The sequence below is a fragment of the Rousettus aegyptiacus genome, unplaced genomic scaffold (genome assembly GCF_014176215.1).
Source record: "Rousettus aegyptiacus isolate mRouAeg1 unplaced genomic scaffold, mRouAeg1.p scaffold_m13_p_3, whole genome shotgun sequence".
Taxonomy (NCBI): domain Eukaryota; kingdom Metazoa; phylum Chordata; class Mammalia; order Chiroptera; family Pteropodidae; genus Rousettus; species Rousettus aegyptiacus.
This window is the reverse complement of record NW_023416306.1, coordinates 97,050,042-97,073,468: the sequence shown is the minus strand read 5'-3', so window position 1 is coordinate 97,073,468 and position 23,427 is coordinate 97,050,042. Positions and strand designations below refer to the sequence as shown.

The 23,427-nt window shown below is 36.2% G+C and overlaps 1 protein-coding gene and 1 pseudogene across 3 annotated transcripts in view; both read right to left on the bottom strand.

The window, feature by feature from the left end:
- SNX6 (sorting nexin 6) overlaps positions 1-20,703 on the bottom strand; it is a 47,234-nt gene extending 26,531 nt beyond the window's left edge. For 2 of the 3 annotated variants that reach the window (XM_036238797.1, XM_016152068.2), the window contains exons 1-7: positions 20,633-20,703; positions 20,427-20,474; positions 10,754-10,858; positions 10,030-10,140; positions 8,199-8,320; positions 6,135-6,258; positions 917-1,012 (exon numbers count right to left, since the gene is read on the bottom strand). In XM_036238797.1, coding sequence (XP_036094690.1) covers positions 917-1,012; positions 6,135-6,258; positions 8,199-8,320; positions 10,030-10,140; positions 10,754-10,858; positions 20,427-20,474; positions 20,633-20,638 — 612 coding nt within the window. In that variant the 5' untranslated portion in view covers positions 20,639-20,703. The remainder of the gene's footprint in view (positions 1-916; positions 1,013-6,134; positions 6,259-8,198; positions 8,321-10,029; positions 10,141-10,753; positions 10,859-20,426; positions 20,475-20,632) is intronic. The other variant, XM_036238796.1, reaches the window with a different exon arrangement.
- Positions 126-245, bottom strand: LOC118600591 (annotated as a pseudogene).
- Positions 20,704-23,427: the final 2,724 nt, after the last annotated feature.

Here is a 23,427-nt window from a genome sequence, read left to right as displayed (position 1 = left end):
TGAGGCAGAGTATTATTTATAACATTTTATTTATTTTTTAGGCGAGGCAAGCCTCGGCTGACCTCACAGAGTACAAGGACCTTGTCAGCTTGCAATCCCTTATTTTTTATTTATTTATTTTTTTATGGCTACAGCCCCTGGTCCTCCTAGGTGGTCTCCCACCCAAGTACTAAACAGGCCTGACCCTGCTTAGCTTCCGAGATTAGATGAGATCAAGGCTTGTTCAGGGTGGCATGGCTGTAGACTATTAATACCATTTTAAGAATGGGAAAATTGAGATTCAGAGAAAGAGACTTTTCTCAAGCTATTACGAGATAAGACCAAAACCTCAACTAAGGTCTTCTAACTCCCAATCTGAATCCAGGTCTGACTCTAACATTCATAAGGCCAAGGCCAAGTATACAAATAGAAGCAGTCACTCTGTGTCCCACCTTGCAGCTGTGTAGGGTACCCAGAAGGACCTCATGTGCATGTAGCTGGACATTCCATCTTGCACAGTGATCTCCTCTGTGCCTCCCCTCTACTCACTCCCTGACCACCCCTGGAGTACACACACCAGTGGCCGATTCTACCCATTGGAGGATGAACTCAGGGAAAAAGCCCACACAGGACCTGGAAGGCGGCTTGGGTTTAGCCAAGGAAATATAGGTTCTACATAACTGGTCTGGTTTGGAGGGAAAAGGCTTGGGCTCCAAGTGGGCAAATCCCTTGGACCTACAGACCTCTCACCCTTTGAAGAAGGGAGCTCTATAAGAGTGAACTCAAGGGCCCATTTTCTCAGGCTGAAGGATTCTACTGTCCAAATTTTTCTTTTACTCCAATATAATTTTCTGCACATCTGAAATCTCAATCCAACTCTCTCTTAAAAGGAGTAAATTCTCAAACAAATAGTCCTGTTAATCAAGTAAAATCTTACCTTTACTCCTGAAACAATTACTCCATCTGCTGATTTAACCATGTTTTTAAAGAAATCTTCAAGTTTCTCTTTTTTATTTTTTCCTCGCACACTCAACTGAAAGGTAAATAAAAGTATTTTTTTAGATTGCAAATGGAATGGAATGTGTCCTTTATTCTGAAATCAAAATGACAATCTCAAGAGGATCCCAGTTTTTAAAAAATTTATTATTTTTATTTATGCCTACAGCCACTGGTCCTCCTAGGTGGTCTCCCATCCAAGTACTAACCAGACCTGACCCTGCTTAGCTTCCGAGATCAGACTTGTTCAGGGTGGCATGGCCGTAGACCATGGACAGTGGGTCCAGTGGGGCGCGAACTCAGGACCTTCTGAGTGTAAAGCAGACATGTTAACCGCTACACTATGGAACCACATTCACAGTTTTTAAATTTAATAAAGTAGCAATTTCATCATGTACATCAGTGATTTCCGAACTTGAGGGCATTAAAGAGGTTTGGCCTCACCCCGAAGATTCAGATTCAGTTATCTACAATAAGGCTGAGATGTTATAAGTGTATTTGATACTTTTGTCGCAAATAGCCCTCTCTCTCATCATACTCTGTCATAACTATATAATATAATTAAAATTTCAGGAGTTCCTTTAAATGTGAAATTTACTGGTGTATAATATGTAATCATATGATTCTGTAAAAGTTCTGAAAATATATTCCGCAAATTCTTCATTCTGAACTCATCCAAACATCATCTCCTGTCCTAGTTTTGGAAGTCAGCAACTTCTAGCACAAGGGATATAAAAGATGATTTTGAGTGGCATGAACAGTTATCTAAAGACAACACTGTGAAACAACTAAGTCTGACTTTACCACCTGCTGCATTATGGTATCCTATAGAGGAACATTCCATTTAATTTCCTTATCTATGGGTATGGCTTCAATGCTCACTTTTATGTAAATGACTCACAAATCTCTATCACTACCTCTAAGCTCTTTCCTGAATCTTAGATCAATTGCCTGTATCCTATCCTTACATAGAGATTCTGCTTACCTTACACTAGGTACTCACTAGATTATAGTACTCACTATAATCCAAACTCTAAAATTTTCCTCCTTCTGGTCCCCTTTCTATGGTCCTTCCATCTAACCAGTCTCTCACACTCCCATATATTCCCTAAAATCCTATAATTCTCATTAAAAATCTTGAAATAATCTGCAACTTCTTTTTCTCACAGCTCAAATTCTACCAGCAAATGTCTGAAATCTGTCTCTTTACTTTCCCACTGTCCGAGTAAAAGTGCACATTCTCTTTTGCCTAGATTACTACATTGGACTATATAGTTAACATCCCTTACCTCGATCTGATCCATTCTGCTGTTTAGGATAACTCTCCAAAATCAAATTTTAAGAATCTCTTCCTTACTCAATAAATTTATGGAGTTTCACAATGTTCAGGGAATGGAAGCCAATCTCCTTAGCATGGTATTCAAGTCTTTAAATAATTTGGTTCAACTTACCTTTCCACCCACCGCCCTACCCTTACAGAACCTTATGTTCCAAATAGTTCTCAAGAAGCTTTGAACTTTTGGGTTCCACTGTACCTGAAATGTTACCTCCTCTCCCACCAAAAATGCTTTTCAGTTTTAATTAAACATCCAAATTAAAAGTCACAACTTCACATAACTCTTCTAAGTTAGGATTCACTGCTCTATCTTTAGACATCCCAACACATACTTATTTTTTTTTAATGAATCCTAAAAAATATTAATTCACTTAACGAACACATACATATTACAGTCATGCATTATGCTAGGTGTTAAGAATAAATACCAATATGACTAAGAGGGGGTTCCTGCTCTTCGAGTAACTCATGGTGTAGAGGAGAATATAGAGAAGTATATAATTAGGTACAGTGAGGAGCGTAATGTTAGAGGTATCCACAAGGCACTAGGGGAGTACCCAAGGAAACTAACAGACTTAGGGGATGAGAAAGAGCAGACTGATTAAAGGTTGAATGACCACTTAGGGGCAGATTCAACAACCCAGTCAAAGATGATGAAAGTCAGAACTAATCTTTAGCTCTGGTGGGGGAAGAAAGTAAACACATTCCTAATATCCTAATCTAGTAAGAAGGTAAAATAGACAGGATTTGGTGACTCCTAACAGGAACAGGGAGTAGGAAGGGTCAAGGGTAATTTTCAGGTTTTAAGGAACTGGGAAGTGACAGTACCTTCTTTGAAATAGAAAATATAAAAGAGTTCAACTGAAGGCAAAATTCCAATGGGCACATCTTAACAGGGCTTTTAGTAGGCTGCCTACTAAACAGAGCTGGGACTCAGAAATGATAAGGATTTTTAAGTTTACAGCACAGCAGTAGATGAGATCACTTAGGGATAATTTATAAAATTGGAAGTCTAGAGGAACTTCTAGACTTCAAGAGAACTCTGTGAGGAACCTTACAAGAATCAGATTTAAATGAATGACTACCTGGAGGAAATACCATGAAGGATATTAAGAAGTAGCCACAGAGTTAAGAGGAAAACTCAGAAGAGACCTCAAAGATCCAGAAGTACATGGGATCCACCATAGCTGGAAAGGTATCTTAGTCAAAATGGAAAAGCATAAAGTAATACACCATAGGAACAGAGTAAGACAAAAACCATATAATCATCTCAATAGATGTATTTTTTTCATGAAAACAAAAAACAAAAAACAAAACACTCAACAAACTAGAAATAGAAGGGATCTTCTTCAATTTACTAAAGGGTGTTTATGAAAAACTCGCAGTTTATAGTGAAATAGTAAATTTCTCCCTACAAAGATCAGGGACAGAACAAAGATATCTATTCTTGCCATTTCTATTTAACAATGTACTGAAGGTTCTAGCCAGTTAGGTAAGCAAAAGAAAAGGTGCCTAGATTATAGAAGAAGAAAAAGAAAAAAGCTTTAAGTGTGGCTGCCAAGGAGGTTGAGTTATGGGAAATATAGGAAGTTCAGGGATTTGATTTCTGATTGGCTCTACTTCCCTGTGAACAAGGCGAGAATGTGATCAAGAGGAACTGCTTCAAACTGAAAAAAGCTTTCATGGAAAATGGGAGAGAGCTATCTAAAGTCATAACCTTGTTATAAATAATGGAGCACTGAGAAAAGCAAAGACAAGTCAAAATGCACAAGAGGTCAAAGAACAACTAAAATGGGGATAGGGAAAAAGAGAGCAGTTAGACAGAAGGCTATGTTTGGAGTCCATAATACTAGGGTTAAAGAACTCGGACATGAGGCAAGGTCCTGGGTGTGGCCACTGATGCATTAATAAGAACTGAATGGCAAGTGGGATGTTACATAGGTTAAATATTTAACCTACTGTTAAGGAGACTCAAACTATACCTATTAGAAAGAGAGAAGGTGCACAGCTACATATGTAAAGTAAAGCAATACTAAAGGCAATCATTTCTCAGCAGTGACCATTTCTCATACCATATACCTTTTTCAAACTTCAAGACACCCTAGCGCTACCTCAATAGCTCATCAGTCCATGATCCTCTGAAACTTAGATAACAGAACATACTAATTTCTTTTCCAGCAACAATGAATTGAATAAAGATCTGAGAAACAGCGTTAGAAATAAGATTGAGAAAAACCTTTTATTTTGGGGCCTATAATCTATAACCTATTAATATACTTGCTGTTAGTTATTAAAGAATATTTGCAAACTACTTTCTAGTTCATCTTTTTAGGCTTTCTCCAAAACACCATTTGTTGATATTAAAAGGATTATTATAATGCATCATCATCTCTATTAAGCATATATTAGTTTGTATGAAAGAAAAATCTACCTTGGTGGGAGAAAATTTATGAAACCCTAAGATTTATGACACCTATTTCTAAAGCTGATTTAAATATTTAATAATCTTTCACTTACTGTTTTAACAAATATTTATTTTACACCTTAACTGCCAACTACTATTCTAAAATAGTAAGGATACAGTGGTGAAAAATTAAAGTCTTATTCTCAGAGAGCTTATATTTTAGTAGAGGGAGATAGATAATAAAGATATAAACCAATTTTTAAAATACAGATACATAGTTTCAGATAGTTCTAAGCTGTGGCAATGAGATGGAGCACTTGGAATGTAAGGCTACTGCTTCTACTGCTCCGGTGGCCTTGCACTGATACTACCACGCTTCGCTTTATGCCTATGCTGCTCTACCAAATTATTACTAAGGTTTTAGACCATGCTATAAATAAGGTCCAGCAAAAACAAACTCATAAAGGTAAAAAAGTGATGTCAGCATTCTATCATGTGTTCTTTCCACATGTTCTTTAGCAACTCTACTCATGAATCTTTTTTACCTTCTTATAATTCATGATACAGCTAGCATTCTTTTCAATTCCTATTTATAAAAGACCACATGCCAGTACCACATACCACATTTATGCTTGCGAAAGTACCCATGCTTAAACTGGTATACTTCTGTGATCCTAAGTTACTTCATACTCTTTAAAACTTTTTTGTTTTCTCCACTGCGAGACTTAAGGCATTTTATTGTCACATCTACTAAAACCAAGCCAGAAGAGTAAATTTATATATACAAAATTCTTTGATCTTGATGTTGACTTATAAGCAAATAAGCATTATGCTACATTTGTTTTCTGCTAAAATTATGAGTTCATCTTGTCATCTGAAGATAAATCCCAAGATCTGTATCACCCACTCACTACAAATTTTTTGCCAGCACTATGAATGAAGAACTCTTTAAAGCCTAACCACCTCATTCTCTCTTTCTGCACTATAACAGTTTTTAGACAGGGAGGGAGGGAGGAAAATTAAGAGCATCAGCACTGAAGAAGGTGAGTGAAACAGAGCAAAATCCAAAAAGCAATCTGAAATTCTTTAGCTCAAGCATCTCCCTGGAATTCTCTAGAAGGCGTCAGAAGACTGGAAATTCAAATTTAAGAATTATTAATTTTATAACCCTGTTTCTTAAGAAGTTGACAATTCAGGATGAATATCAATGTCCCATGTAGTGAGATGATTTTCCATCATTTTTTCAATCTACTCAAGCTCTACTGAAACACTGCATTGCCATTGAAAATAGTGTCATTTTAAACTGTCTTGAAAAATAAGAACATTATAAAAGATGGCCTTAAGCTTTAACTACTCCCTGCCTTTTTCATGGCTTTAAAAATAAGTGTTGGTCACTATTTTAATTAATTCAATACTCACATCTTGATTATATTCCAAGAAGACATGGAAATTTAAATCTCTCCTCAAAATAGGATGTGCTGCCACACGACACAGGAATACTTCATGCATTGCAACAGTCTTCTTGAATATTGCCAAATATTCACTAGAAACAATACACAAAATTAAAGGTAAAATACTGCATAAACTAGAAAATCATATGCAGCAATATTTTCAGCAAATACTCTTTGAATTATAAATGTAAAATTAGAGATACAAAGATATAATACATGTAAACAAAGATTTTAGTTGAACTGTTAATATATAAAACCCAGCTCTGAAAAGACTTCATGCTAGTTAATAGCGTTTATTCAAGTTAAATGTTAATATTTTAAGGTTTTATGAACCTTTCTTCCTGGGCAAGTTGATGTTAAAGGTAACCACAGGGGTATTTGTTTTCAGTCCTGGAGAAAGCATACTACAAATTATTTGATACAATCTTAATGATTCGATGTCTACATAATCACTGTTTTTAAACATCTTTGTAGGAAAAAATCTCAAAACTCAAACCTAAATAAGCATATTTTCAACATCAATAAATATTTTCATCTAATGACCCAGAAACACAAGAGAAACATATCATGGAGAGACTAATTTTTGCCATTACACTGAAGAACTGTGTTTAAAATATTTTAATATCAGTGAATCACAGTGACCATACAGTAATAAATGTCAGTTTGGAAAGAAAAAAAAAAAAAAAAACAACACTCAAGGAAAAGGCCCAATATTCTTGCTTCAACTACGTGCAAGGAGGATAAGTTTTACATACCAGCAAACCAGCAGGACCAGTGTTGGGAGAAGTTTGATCTCTGTGAGGGTAGTCATTCAGTGAAGACAAAAAAGAAGGATGCAGAGGATGGAGGTAGCAGTAGAATAAACCCAAGGTTCTCTGTTATCCAACCCCTAACCAGACCACAAAAGAATCATGATCAGGGCCACTGGAAAACCACAGATTCTTCAAAATTAATGTGCTCTGCTACTTTCCAGTTTTCAATTTTATAAACTATAAAAGTATATATTTGCTATCAGACGCACTGTTTGCACTCAGCATTGACAGAATTCTTAAAATATCTGTCACCTTACACGCTGACAAAAGACCTGCTTTGCTAATTTATCTTGTTAAGAGAGCTTTGCATTCTGAAGAGGAATCTAGCAGCACTATGAATATATGCTTAGAAACTGAAACTAAGTGGAAAAGATAAGGAAATGCATGAAGGTAAGAAATGACCAGAAAAAGAGTTATGAAGGTGACAATGCAAAGAAAAGCATTTCCTCGTATAACTCTCAAAATACAGAAAAATAATATACAGCTAATCCAAAATGACTTTAAATGTTTAATAATAAAGGTCAAAAGCTTCTGTATTTTCAGCAAATACGCTAAATGAAATTGAAATCTCAATTTTTCAAAGATTTAATACTTTTCTAGTATATATAAAACTAATTATATCATGAAAAACATTTTAAAGCTATTCTCTTATTACTTTGCTCCTATTCTTTTCCCTCTGGCCAGAAGCCACAGGCAGAGAAAAGGGGGAAATTACACACACACACACACACACACACACACACACACACACACACACTTTAAAAAAGAAAACAATATATGCAGAGTTGTTCAGCATTTACTTCTATGAGAAAATAGAAGTTTGGTAGTATGCAAATGGTGAAAAGAAGAGAACCAGGTTGGTAATGACTAAAGCCTTGTATAAAAAAACAAAATAGTTTATTCTGCTTTAAAAAGTCATTATTTCCCTTTCTACCACTTTTTATAAAATTTTGGATCCTCCATTACTAATTTTCAGTCTATTAAAAACATTAAAGGCTTTTACAATGCATACAATTATTCTATAATTTTCCTGTAGGCTCTGATCATGATCATTAACACTGGTTGTGTGACTTAAACTTGCATCTTCCAGAAAGGGTCACTGTGGTGAAATGATTAAAAGGATGGGATAGCAGAGAGCACAAAAAAAAAAAAAAAAAAAAGAAAGGAAAAAAGTGTTAAAACAAGCATAATCAATAAAAGCAACAATAAAAATTACATACGCTTCCAGTTCCTGTTTCATCTTTGTGAATTCCTCCTTTGTCATGGACCCTTCTCCTTCTCCAAGCTTCTGTAGTTTTTCTCTTGAAGCATCAAAATCAGGTCTTGGTGGTGCTGGTGGGATCTGTAACAGAACAAAATCACTTATTTTAAAGACTACTTTTTTTCTTGCTATTGTTGTATGACAGCCACCACAAAAGACTTTGTGAATGAGAACTGGGTACCAGTAATATCCCAAGTCAGATTAGAGACTCTGATTAGGTCTAGAAGTTAAAATCCTTGATATCCTTTACAACGAGGAAAATATACCACACACTATTTTCTAGTATTAGAATAGTAGTTCTCGAACTTTAATCTGCAGAATCCTATGTGGCAACCTAGAGTCCTGTAATATACATGTATATTAAGCTCTGACTATGCACTAAATAAATATGTAAGCAAATATGCATACCATTTGCAAATATCAATGGTATAATTAAATACAAATGTATTGTTTAAATTAATGAATTCATAATACCTCTCTGCTATTCTATGTTTTTAAATTAATAAATGCTAACAATATGATTGACCAAGTGATGTTAAAAAGAGTTCCTGGATTGGAGGAGTATACCAGAGTAGAAAGTACTGACTTAAAAATAAGAGAACAAGACGCAGATTAATGACTAATCTCATTCTATTCACCCACAATAAGAGGGTAATTAAGCACTTACCTTAAAAAAAAAAGATCTAAAAGAGAAATAGCATTCGAAGGCAAAATAATAAAAAATTATTTTAGGAGGAAGGGCCTACAAGTAAGAACTGTTAAAGGGAAATGATAGAAATTAAGGAGAGCAGGTAAGATAAGGGAAGTAGGTTAAGTAAAAATGACAACAAGGTAAGGTTACTCCAAGGAAAACAATAGGGAAGGAAGCATCATGTATAGTCTGGCAACATTTGCTGATGCTCACAGTGTCTACGATGTGCCAGGCATGATGCTGGGCAATGTGCACATAAGGATGAATGAGACATGGTCTTGATTTTTGAGGAGTGTTTAATCTATGAAAGGAGAAAGTAAAGAAAGAAAATGCCACTGGACAAGAAGATGAGGGGAAGAAAAGGTGGACATAACACAAGAAGAGAAAAAGGAGCATCCAGGTTGGTGAACATACTGATGTGCTGGGGAGGGGGTCTACCTGGAGAGGGCATGAAAGCTCTGTACCAATCCCCCTTCCCATACCGTGTCCTATGTATCTCTTCCATTTGGCTGTTCCTGAGTTGTACCCTTTATATAAATTGGTATTTGTTTTAAAAAAAAAAAACAACCACAAAACACATTGCCAGTTGTCCACTAGACTCTAAATTGCAGAAAGAAAAAGAAGCAATGACTGAGAAGGATGGCCACAAGGATGGAGATGGAATCAGGTGAGGATGATTTCGACGACATCAAATGAAACTAAAGTATAGAAATCTGAGTGTGGTCAACAGATGAGGCACAACATCTGGTGCATATTTAAATTAGATAACCTCTTAAGCAGCTGTCCAAGTATCTGTCTACCTAAGTGTTCAAAATTAGTATGGTTTGTAACATCCCCTTAATTAATCCCTAGGACAAGCCCGATACAATTCTATTACACAATAAGAATTTAAGTTTAAATGAGAAAGCGTAACATAACTATACCCCCACACTCTCCAACAAGACTTTCAGGATAAAAGGTGGTAGCCAATTACATTTGGTAACTGGCAATTTTTGAAAATTACATCAGTTCACCGAAAATGCTCAACGAGGTTTCAACACATAATAAAGTATCTGAAAAGCTCCTAAAAATGGGATTAAAATGGAACCTCGGCACTTACAATGTAACCTGCATAGTCTTCATTTTCAACGAAGGAATCATGAAGCCAAATAAATTCCTCATGTTGTCGAACAACAGAAAATTCATTTTGTTTAAAATTTGGCAATGAACTCTGCGAAGATAGAGATTCTCTTGAATAAAAATTAAAATTACACTAAACAGCTTTTAATAAACATATTTTATTTTTTTAAGTTAGTCTTATATGAAAGATTATCAGTGCTTTTAAACTCTATTAAGAAAACCCTAAGACAGCCAGACAAAATTATCCTGGGTCTTTTGAGAAAATAAGTTGACAGCCTCTTATTATACTGTATTGCTACCATCACTTACGAGTTATCCTATTAACATATATCGAACTCAACTATTCAAAGAAAAATAGGTCTACAGTCTGAAAATGTGCCTGAGAGCTGAAATCTAAAAAGAAAATAATTTGTAAGACAGCAATTTGATTAACTGAAAGAACACAATAAAATTGAAAACAATAAAAAATATTAATACAAATCTAGAGAAAATCTGCATTATGTCTAGGTTCTATAATTAATTCTTAAATGCTAACTTTTAAAAAGTACATTTTCCTGAAACTTTTTAAAAATAGCAGCAATGAATTATAAACTAAAAAAACAATTTATAATTATGTTCGAAACCAAAGTTCCAGTCAATATATTACATATGTAACATTAATTAGTACAATAAATAGCTAAAATAATGAGTATAAAATCATTTACCTTTGTGTGAACAGTGAATTTTACTTTATCCCTCTCACTAAGAGCATCAGAAATGTCCACCTGCAGGGCAGCATCACTTTGAAGATCAACATTTATTGCTTTAAGCTAAAAATAGAAAAACAATAATGAAAATTCTATGGACTTACTAGATAGTAAGACAATGCAAAAACAAAACTAAAATAATAATAAAAATTGTAAATCTAAAAAAGTACTAAAGTTCATTTAATCTACATATAAATTTTGGGTCAGGTGCTTTGGGTATGTCATTATCTTAATCAATTTTACACCATTCCACTATACTTTGGTTTGTATGAGTAACTATTAACCATAATTCATTAATTCACCCCAAAATTAAACTATTTCCAAGAAAACAGTCCATTAAAGTTCAAGTATTCTAAAATTAAGGAATGTATCTACCTTTAAGAATAAGAAAAATAAAAAGTATTGGCCAATAATTTTAACTCTATTATGTAATTCTGGAACATACAAAGAAGCTATTAAATATAGTTAAATATAGTACATATATGTAAAGTGCTAAGAAAAATGCTAACTTGTTGTACTCAATAACTCCTGTGATATAAATTAAATTTCACACTTTATAAGCTTTAATACAATAGAAATGGATATGTTCTCTTTTTAGTGTTTCCATTTATTTGTCTATTAGGAGACTTTTCCACTTATAATTCTTATCATAATTCTACTTTTAATTCTTTAATTTCATTCATTTTTTTCTTCCCCTTTAAACAAATAAGTATTCTAACATGTTTCGGTAATTTGAAGACTTAGGAAGAAGAATCAAATACACTAAAAGATAAAGTCTTATCTAGCTGCAAAGACATGAAATACTTAAAGTCTAACCAGCCTGTTCAAATACTCTAGCTGTAAAATCCAGAACTTACTTTTGCCAATATCACCTAGTTCTTGGCATTTCGAATTTCATTTCCAATGTGAACAAAATTGTTTATACTCTATGATTTCAACTGTATTTTAAAAAATGCATACATAAAAGGGTTATAGAAAATGCAATGTGAATAGCAATGGATTTTCTTCTTCAGATATTCCTTTATTCTCCCAATTTTCCAAAATATACGTGAATTACTTTTATTTATATAGGAAAAAAGTCGTCTTCAGGCAGAAATCCTGTGATTTAAAGATGAATTTTTGAAGTTTTTCGTTAAATAGGGTTGCTTAACTTTATTAGTAATGAAAAATATAACATACTACTTCATTTTTGCACTACTGGTTCTAGACTAAGTAGACATGCTTTTAAAAAACAAGTGCCATTACATAAAATCTAACTCAAGATTCATAGAAGAAATTAATCACTGTTTAAACTGCACAATACCATCTATGATGGCATTTAATAATTTCATTCATAACCTTAATAAGTTTACATTAAGTTAAATTTCAATCAGTAATCATATTTTTTAAAGTTTATAATATACTTACAAAAAAACATTTAAAAATGTTTAAAAATTGTTATTGTACTAAATGCTACAATTAGTCCATTGTCTGATAAAAGAAATAAAATGAAAAGTTGCCTTGAATTACAAAGAACTTTTTGTTTTCATTTTCCAAGTATCTCATTGCCTCTACAATATTGGAAACATTAACAAATACTTTGTTCTTTGGTTTTCCTGCTTCTATTTGGTCTTACGAGGTCTTTATACTGTCCTTCCTACCTCTTCTCCAAACTCTTATTGTAATTCTAGTTTAAGAAATGCTTCCTTTTTTCTCTTTATTCACATTCAGGCCACTTTTAAGATGTTTATTTTGGTAGGCTGAATAATGGCTCCCCAAAAGATATTCACATCCAAATCCCTGGAACCTGTGCATGTCACTCTATATGGTAAAAAAGGACTTTTGCAGGTGAGATTAAAAATTTGGGGGTGCAGAGATTATCCTGGATTATTATTAAAGCCAGACAATAAAATGAAACCACCCCCATGTCAATACAAATATTTCACTGAAGCTATCATATTTCTTCAAGCTAAATGCAAATTTTCTTCAAGCAAAATGCATATTTTCACATTTTAACATCTGAAATAAGGATGCCTGGCAATTGATGACAAATTAGTTTTATTGGCAATATTTTCTTAGTGGTTCATGAAAGAAAATATATTTTCTGATCAATTGTACCTTAGATCTGATAACATATTGTAAAATTAGTGTTAATTACATAAAATGTGCAGATTTTCTTATTTAGCAAAAAGTCAATAATTTTAGAGAGTTATTAAGAGGAAGAGTCAAAGCCAATAACTTGTGATTCGTCAACGTTTAATTTACTTCTGCAACTTGGGAGGTCAGTTTGTCCAAGGAAATTCTAATTAGACTTCATTCACTGGTTTAATCCTTACCTAGGCCAATAAACATTGTACTTTTTTTTTCCCCCTTGAGACTGACTAGAGGTAAACATTTGTGTCATGGTCAAGAGAAAGATCAGACATAGAAATGGATTAAGCAACACAAATGCAATATCATTAGAAAAATAATTTACAGACACTGCCTTAATTCTTGGTAGATTAATTCTCCACATTTAATTACTTAATAAAGAAATTCACTACTAGTTCACTACGCTGAATAGTTTACTATAAAGTATCTATCTTGGAACATTCCTAAAATATTAGTTATCTTTTGCCAGAAAAGCAAATGTATAATGATGGATGGATAAAAAAAGGAAAAAAAGAAGGGAAATAACTTTGTTTACTACAACAGCTTCCCAACTGGTGTCTTGCTTCTGCCATTTTCCCTCTTCAATCTATTCTTTATAAACCTACCAGAATGATCCCATTAAACTAGAAATCGTTCTTTTGCTTAAAACTAAGGGGTTTCCACTTGGAGAAAAGCCTAAGTCCTTACAGTGGCTCACAAGGCCCTATGTAATCTGCATCTGACATTATCTCTGACTAACCTACTATTCCTCTGGCTCACTGCAGCCCTGTCACATGGCTTCCTTGTTGTTTCTTGAACACACAGCCATGCTGCCCCCATTCAGGAGTCTTTGCACTTATTATTTCTTCTACCTGTAACATTTTGCCCCTTGGGTACCTATTTCCATGGTTCACTCCCTCATTTCCTTCAACTCTTTACTGAAATGTCACCTTCTTATTAAGGCCTTGCCTAGGCACCCTATCTAAAAATGCAGCTGACCCATGCCCCCCCACCCTTACCTTATTTTTTTATAGCACTTATTTACCATCTACTATATTTTACTTATTTTTTAAATGGTCTTTCCCACACTAGAATATTAGTTCTAAGAAGATATAGATTTTTGTTTGTTCTGTTCATTGCTATATTTTCCGGGGTAGTCCTCAATAATATTTGTCGAATGGAAAGGAATAAAGAGTAGAAAGAAAGGTGGTAACCTTAACTGGGCTAAGAAATTGTTTTCGGGTAATTACAATACAATCAGTACTGTAAACCCCATGACACAGACAGAAGTAAATTCTGTTAAGCTAATTCAGGTCAGATTTTAACTCTATTTAACAACTAGCCTAATTATGATTTTAGAAGTCCTGTATACATCATTTCCATTATTACTCTATGTGTTGTATACCCAGCAGTCAAATCAATGGTTGATTATACATACATTTTCTGGAAACTAGCATTTGCAACCAGATTTTCTCTCATATACTATACCAGAAACAAAACATTACTAGGGTAACATGTCACTCCAATGTCTTTCTTGCTGGTTTCGTCGACTCCCATTGCTCTTCTGCCATTCCTGACTTGCAAATTCTCACATTTAGGATCAATTAAAACATCAACTTTCTTTGCTTTTAGATTTTGAGCTGCTGAAGGTGGCTAGAGGAACGTTAAAACTGGCATTTGCAACCAGATTTCCTCTCACAAACCATACCGGAAATAATAAAATATTACCAGGTTAGTACTAATGCTGTCTACCTATGCGTTCCCTCTAAGTCAAAGTTTTATTACTGGTAATACAAATATAACACTTTACTCCTTAGACAATATACTAATATGCATTTAATAAATTTTTTTTAGCACTTATATGTAAACAACTGTTCTAGGCATTGTGGAGAATATAAGTGAACCAAAAACCTTGCCTTCAAGAAATCTATTTGTAGTGAGGAAGCCAATCAATTTTATGTAATAAAACATTCCCCCACCACTTTTACACTTTTAGTATGTGTACAATTTGACCTTATCAATACCTTGTCTTGTGACCTTTCCATATATCTCCAGTCTGTTAGCCCCCTTTCTGCTTCTCTCCTTTTCCAGTCCATTCCACGATATGTCACTCCAGTGTCTCTCCTGCTGGTCCCATCAAATCCCATTGCTAGTTTACCATAACTGGCTTACAAATTCCTACACTCAGGAATTTGCACTCTCAACAAGGGTCTTGCTTCCTCTATCCCAAAGAAATAAACATTAGCATGTTTTTTTCTCAGACCTATCAATAAACCTTTCTACAAATAAATACAGCTTCACCATCTTCTCCACATTCTCAGAAGTGGTATCCTGTGGAGGGCTGAGGTGAGCTATCTGTCCACCTGAACATTTAATCTTCCTGTCTGCTCCAGGACTTGCTCATACATAGTTCTTCTGACTAGCCTTGGTTTCACAAAACCTTCACACAGTGGACACCTAATTTGCAAATCTAATACTTTTCCGTCTTGACCTCTCTGCAGTATTTTGTCTTGGTGATCATTCTGGCCGCTTGCTTAAAACTCTCATAACTTCTGGGGACTCCTTTCATTTTCCTACTATAACCCTCAGCCCAATTAATCCGTTTTTTTCCCTTGGACTTTAAATGTTGGTTTACCCTTGGTGCTATCTAGCCTTGGCAATTTCAGCCATTCTTGATTAATAACTCCCAAATTTTTATCTTCAATTCAGACTTCTTATTCTAAGTTCCCAATCATAAATTCAAGTTACCAACTAGACATCTACCTGGATATATTCACTTATTTAACAGCGTGCCTTCAATATGCCAGCCACTGACTAGGTGCTAGGGATCGAATAAAAAGACACAATCCTCACCCTATAGACCTGACATTCTAGTTTAGCAGGGAAGGGATTAAAAATTAAAAATCCAACATATCTGAAACCAAACTTATTATCTATCTTCTAACTCTGCTCTTCTATATTCCTTTTCTCCTTCTCTGCCCAGCTCATGTATTTATTCACTATGCCTTGTCAATTTTATCTCCTAAATTTCTCTTTGCTATGTCCCTCCATCCCCTCTTCCTCTACCTTAGTTCTGGACTGTTATAATAGCCTGTTAACTGGTTTCTCTGTTCTCTGAAAGGAAGAATCAGGTCATTCTCCACATCAAAGTAATCTACAATGCTAATTTCACCTGGGCATAAACTTTTCCTAGGTTAAAATCCTTCAGGACTTGCCACTGCCTGAAGTCTTTACATTATGTACTTTACACTCTAACTGTAGTATCCATGTCTATCTCTTCTTGCAGTAAAAACAAGTGTTCTAGGTAGGACCAAATGATCTATATGTTATTCTTTCTTCTGGTAAGCATTCCTCTTACCTGATAACCCACAAGATTCCTTATCAATATTTAAGGCTTAACTCCTTTAGGTGATAGCATAGTGGTGAAGAGTCCAGAACCTAGAGTTAGACTGCCTGAGTTTGAATCCAGCTCATACTGGGTATATAACCTTGGGCAAATTAATCTCCCTAAACCCGTTTTCCTTTCCGAAGTAGGAATAATAGCAGCAGCTACTTCACAGGGATTTGAAAATTGAGTCAATATATGGAAAGTCCCTGGCATGCAGTAAATACTATATCATTGTGTAGTTATCAGGGTATAGTTATGTCATCACTACTGCCCCTCCCCCAAAGTTAAACATTCTCTCCTTTGTACTCCTATGGTACTTTATCACAGAGATGGTCTCAGGGTAGAACTTTCTCTTTTTTCTCTGCTAACATTCATCTTATCCCTTGCCAATACAATCTATGTCACTCTTTTATCTCTAATAACTATCAATAAATGTGGAATATGTTCAAGCTAAATGCTGTATAGGTACAAAAGAAAATGCAAACATCTGGGCCAAGTCTTGAAAGATAAGTCAAATTTCAAGTGGAAAAAAAAGAGGGTGAGAGGAAAAAAAGCACGTCCAATGCTGAAAAGCATACATAAAGTAAATATTAAAGTGCAGTTAGAGGTGCCTGGTCAGTGGCCAAGTAGACTATAGTATGGAGAGGGAGGGAGGAAGAGAGAGGGAGGGAGGTAGGAGGAGAGAGAAGGGGAATGGGGGAGAGAGGGAGAAGTGAAGAGGGGAAGGAGAGAGGGAAGAGGAAGAGAGGGAAAGAGGGAGGGAGGGGGAGGGGAGAGGAGGGGAGACGGAGAGGGAGAGAAAGAGAGAGAGAGAGAGAGCCTGCGGGGGCGCGCGCGAGTGTGTGTGTGTGTGTGTGTGTGTGTGTGAGAGAGAGAGAGAGAGAGTGAGAGAGTGTGTGTGTGTGTGTGTGTGTGTGTGTGTGTGTGTGTGTGTACACGGAAGCACATACTGAGAAATGAAGCCAGCCTAAAAGGATTAATGCTAGCCTAAGGAATTTGGACTTTGCTGCAAAAAGAATTGGGTCCAAGTAAGTCCTTCTGGCTAGTGGTGCTACATGATTTAATCATTTTAGTTAGATAACTAGAAATAATGTGAAGGCTGGATTGAGAAATAGCAAGACTGGAGACAGGTATTGTAACAGTAAGACCAATGACAGGTATTGCCACAATCCAGGCAAGAAATAGCAAGAACCTTAACTAGAGCCATGCAAATGAAAGATGGGATAAACATTTCCAAGGTGTCATTAACTTGCCTCAATGACTGCTCCGATATAGGGATGAAGGATATGATTTAAAGGTTTCTTGCCTGCATGACTGGAAAATGACATTATGCAAATAAGGAATACAGAGGGAGAAACAAAGCTAGGAGTCCAGGAGAGTTGTAGTTACTCCACCTGAAGTAATTTTTAACCAATAAACATATTATTTAAATTCAAATCAAATGCTAAGAGTTATAACATTACAGGGATACCCACTGCTCTAATTTAAGGAACACATCAGAGCAAAATGTGTCCAGTTCAAAAGGCTCATTTGTTTACTAAATGTTACTGTCCTTCATTTGTGTGTGTGTGTGTGGGACCCTACTGTGTAGAAGTGTGGATACAGATATCAAAAAGTGGCCAATAATTTTCGGTATTATATATTAAAAGTCTGCTTTTTAAGTTTCTCACAAAACAATATTCTTTAAGGCTATAGATTCTATGTTAAATATCATGATGAAAATGTAAGGCTACTTAAAAATGTATTTAAAAATACTGACTTTAATTTTGCTTACTTGCTGCTTTGTATGCAATGCTTATATTAGTTTTGAATCTGTGATGTCCCCTCCATAATTCATATCAAATATGCACTTCATGCTTCTCTTCTATCAAGACTCTATTAAAAGGCTGAATGAGGTAATCTAAACTACAAGTGCAAGGCCTAAAAGTTCTGATTATGGAAATTATTTCTGTCAGGCCAAGCACAATATAAATGTAATACACAAAATTTAAAAGGGCAGATAATTCTTTTCCTGAGAAGAGGAAACAGCAGGATAACTTTGTGCAGCTGTAATCAAGCTTCAGTGAACAACAGAATCTTCTTGGGTGCTTGTTTAAAAAGTACTTACCTATCCTTCTGACCCCTCAAGAAGTTGATTTACTAAGACACAGACCCAGAAACTTGTTTTTCAAACACCCCAGGTGATTCTGCTGTAAGTGTTTCAAAGCTACTTGGAGAAATAAGTGCTCTGACTTCAGAAACATGGTTTGAAGTCCACCTCTCCCACTCCTACACTGGCTGTGTGACCTCAGATAACTTTCTCTGAAGTTAAGATTTCTTGTCTATAAGAGGAATACTAAAATCTTCACAAGGATGATGAGCCAATATAATGAAACAATGCTTAGACAGTGGTACCCAGCTATAATTATTATGATTCACCCAGTTCCACAGGATGAAAATTGGAAGAACTGGACATGTATACATATTCCATCACGGCCTTCTAAATGTTTTCTAATTCATGGTAATGTTTTTCCATTTTCATAATAAAATTTTCATCTACAAGATTATACAAGAACCTCCTGGTCAGGCATGCTCTTTGTGTTGCTCTCTCTTTAATTTTATAATACACGAAAAAGTTTTTGGACACATTACTTAAGTGGTTCCACCTCCATAAGCAAATCTCACCAAACATAAAAGGCCAGCAACACAAATATTCACAGGAAACACTCTACTTTTCACATCAACATAAATACTAAAAAAATTAATACTTTTACTGAACATTAGTCAGATTTTACAAAAGAGATCTTGTTTGCTTTTCCATAAAAATAAGACACAAGTTTTCTAAATAAAGGCCATATACTTTATATTCAGAAAAATCAGTATGCTATAATCAAGTCGTCTCATTTCACTATAAAACTCTGGTTTTCCCTACTTTAAAATTCAAAATATAATTTATATATGGTTATGTAACTCCAGTCTTCTCCCAGAAGATATACACATTTATACATGCACGTTTTAAAATTAATCAGAAAATACAACTGTTAGATAACCAGAAATCTTATATGATGCCTTTGCATCAACTAAAAATTTTAAATCACGCTTTTGTGAAAACTCAGAAATTTATTAATTCATCATTTATAAAAGTATGCAGCACCCTCCACATCTTTACTACTCAAAAGTTTTATATAGGTCATCAGCTAATATCATATCTCTTATTTAAAAAACGATAATATCCTACAAGAATGTTTTACCACTTGCCAACAATCGACTAATAGATATCTTTCTCACGTTACCTAAGTAAAAGCAAAATGGAAAACTAAAGTGCAGGCTGTTAGATGGGCGGGCACCATGGAACCTTGCTGAGCTGCAATCATATATCAATATTTTTCAAGTGCTCACTGTACAAGACACTATAAAGATTACCACCCTTAAGCCAAGGCAAATGGGGAGAGAGAGGAGGAGGGAGAAATCAGAGCCCTGAAGGTCCTTTCTGAAGGGAAATGCAATTCACCTCAAAACACCCCCAAGGGAATTCTCTGAAAGACATATTTTTTGGGACATGAAGAAAAGTAAAGGTTATGTAAATGTCTAATCACTGTGTTATACACCTGAAACTAATACAATATTGTATGTCAACTGTAAATGAACAATTTTTAAAAAGTAACGGTACCGAGGACTAGCAGCACTTTGCAAAATGTAGCAGGATACTGGAGAAGTTAAGACCTGGTGACTGTAAAACCCTTTGCAAAGGGTAACCTAGAACGCCCTGTACTATTAATGTTTTAAAGAGATGGGTGGGCGGGGAGCAGGTTCGAGAGGTCCATAAGGGGAAATTGAAGGTACTGACAGAAAGATCTGAGGATGAGTTTTCATGGACCCCAATGGGTCTCCACTTCACCTGCACCCCGACTGGGCGCGGGAGGAGGTCCACGGCAGAGTCTGGGGCTGGGGACAAGAAAGCGGCTGCGGATCCCGGGGAAATTAGAACCCAGCGGCCCGGAGGGAGGAAGAGCTGAAGGGCGGGGCGCGGCGAGGAAACCGAAAGGAGGCCGGAGGGGAGGGGTGCCGCGCGGCCGAGGACCCTTCCGCGGACCCCACCCCAGGGCCAAGGCTGGGGAGGGAGGGTGCCGCGAGAGAAAAGGAGGTAGAACTTACTCCGCGGTCCTCCTCCGAGAGGAAGTCGGGGCCGTCGTCCAGGCCTTCCTGCGGGGTTGGCGGGGCCCCGCACGCCGGGGGAGAGGACGGAGTTGGGGAGACACAAAGTGAGACATTAGTGCCAGGCCGCCGCGGCCCCCACACCCGCCCCCAGCCCGCCGTGCCCACCGCGCGCCCGGGGATCGGCGCCGCTGGAGAACACCCACCATCATGGCTGCTCCGAGGTGAGGTTCAGCGCAGGCGCGCACCGCGCCGTGGGTCGGAGAGGCTGGCGGGGGCGGGGCCTCGGAGCAGCCCCGCCCCTCGCCGGCGCGGGGGCCTGGGGTCCGCGAGTCCGGAAGCAGAAGGCCGGCCCCTCGGCTGAAGGTCGAAGCAGCCAAGTCTGAGGGCCCAAAGGGTAGACCCACTTGGCTGGCGACAACTAGCGGCTGGCTGGTTCCGACCCCGGAAGGGCTTAAGGTCGCTCGGGGAGCTGTCCAGTTCCCTTTACCTGAGGGCTTCAGAGAAAAACCAAGCAAGCGCGCTCCGGGATCCACAATAAATCATCTAAGTTTTGTATTGTGCCCGACGATAATTAATCGCAATTAATACTTTGCTCGTAGAAGTTGTGGGAATCAAGGGCCTTCACACGATCAGCAGTCAGGGGCTGTAATCAAGTTTTTACTGCCGGTAAGATAATAACTACCTCAGGATTTGAGGGGCCAAAGTTGAGCACTATAAAAAAGAGCTGTTAACATTACAAGAGTGTTCTTTTCTTTTATACCAAGTTATGTCCCCACACCTACGCTGACTGTCCAGCTGTATGGTACTACATGGGTGTCCACGGGCGCTTCAAACAAAGCAAAACCATTCCTTCACATCTGCCCCATTTCACCTATTAAACACACACACACACACACACACACACACACACACACACACACACGCAATCCTTGCCCTTCCATTCAATTAATGGCATCTTCAGATGTTCAGGTCAGGCCATAAACCTCGAAGTTCTATTCAAATCCTTCCTTCCTCTCCCTCTTTCATCACACTACCTACTAACCAAATCTTATTGCTTCTATAATTGATTATCTGCTGTCATATCTTAAATTGATCCCCCCCCCATGCCCTTCCACAGCAATTATCCTCAGCATCTCTCCTCTGGATCTTTGCAATATTCTCTGAACTTTCCTTATTTCCATATTTCTCTCCATTATACACACGGCTGCCAGTTTTCCTCTTAAGACACAGATACGATTGATGATTATGCTACTACTCCGTTCAATAACCTTTACAAGTCTTCATACATGAAGACTCCGCAGCCAATGATTCCAGGTCCTCCACCTTTGATTCCCTACCTATTTTGCCAGGCCCATTGTTTTACTGAATGGAAGCTCTCAAAACAATAACATTAAACTTACTAATATTTTCATGAGAGCTTGTAGTTTTCATTTTTTATGTAAGATCTGAGGCATAGAAAGGTTGAGTTATCCTGCCCCAACAAAGGTTATTCTCCAATATGAGGAGCATGACTTTGTTTTTTGTCTTTTGTATCTTGTTTCCCAGTGTATTGTAAAAAGTACTAGAATAGTGTTTTTCACTGAAAGTCATAGGGCATCATGAGGTGTCAGGGTAGTGTGATGAAGTGTCAGAAGGAATGTTCTAGTAATTTATTGCTGATAAGAAGTGCCAGTATTTTATAGTGATTTGTTTGTGGATTGAAGATAATGCCTATAAAAGCTCACTTCTTAGGTGGAGAGAGAAGAGTGGAGCTACAATTAATGAGTGAGATTTGTGTACAATTGATAGGAGGATCAGGTATGTACTTGTGGACAAAGGTCAAGAAGGGCCACACGGGACTACCTCACATGCCTCCAATCATTAACCAAGGGTATTAAATTTCAATATTTAAGCCTAGTCCAGAAACATTGAATTTCTCAAGTCGAGCTTTAAAATCAGTAAAAAAAAAGCAAACCAACAACAGCATTTAAAATAGGAGCGGCCAACAAAAATGATCAAAAAAGAGATATAATAATTACTGTAGTTAAAATCAATAGTTGAAAACTCACATGAGTAGAGAACCCAACCTTGAAATAATAAAGTTGTTTATTAATAACCAAACCTTTCATTTTGAGCAAAGACCTCAAGCTATATTTTGTGAATGATGAAAAGGAATTAGCAGTAACTGGTACCATCAAAAAACCAATTATAGAAGTTAAAGAAAATAAAAAAAAAGAAATTAATTTAAGCTCACATAACCAGATTTTTCTACTACTTATAAAGTAAATCAAGAAGATATTAAAGTTGAACCACTCCTCTAATACTTTTAACCAAATAATCAATTTTTCATCTTGCTTTGATAGATTTTTATGAAATTACCTATGTCTATATAAATTTCATGAGCGAATTATGTTGAATCACAATCTGATTACTTCAAAGATTTGGCTACATGAAAGTAAAATGTTATAATTGTGAATAGTTTCCAAGTAGTATGCTTCAAAAGCAAATGTATTGGAAGATTTTAGAGAAGAGTAACATTTTAGAGAATAATTAGTGAGTTATTTTTAAATTTTGGAAATCAAAAATTGTATCTTCTTTGAACATTTTTGTCAAACAAAAAATCAAGTTTTTATTTCTAAAAGAAAAACTTTAAAAATATCAAATAGTAGTTATTTAATTAGAAGGAGAAGAATAGTGTTTAATTTCTTTCATCATGTTCTGATCAAAGCAGGTTTCACTGAAACATATTTTTATCAATTCCTTACTTCCTCAAATTCTAGGAGATCCTGCTTTGTTTTGGACAACCTTTGGGTTCTAATTTTTCCCTCCTTCTCCCTGGGAGTTATGCTATAACAAAATTCTCTACAGGAAGATTGACAAATGTCATTTTCTCCAGGGAATACTTTATCATTAGGACATCTTTAGCTGCAAGTAACAGAAGATGTTAGTTCAAATAAGTGAGCAGTAGGGAAATTTATTATCTTACAACAAAAAATCAAGAAATAAGGAGTCTCCATGA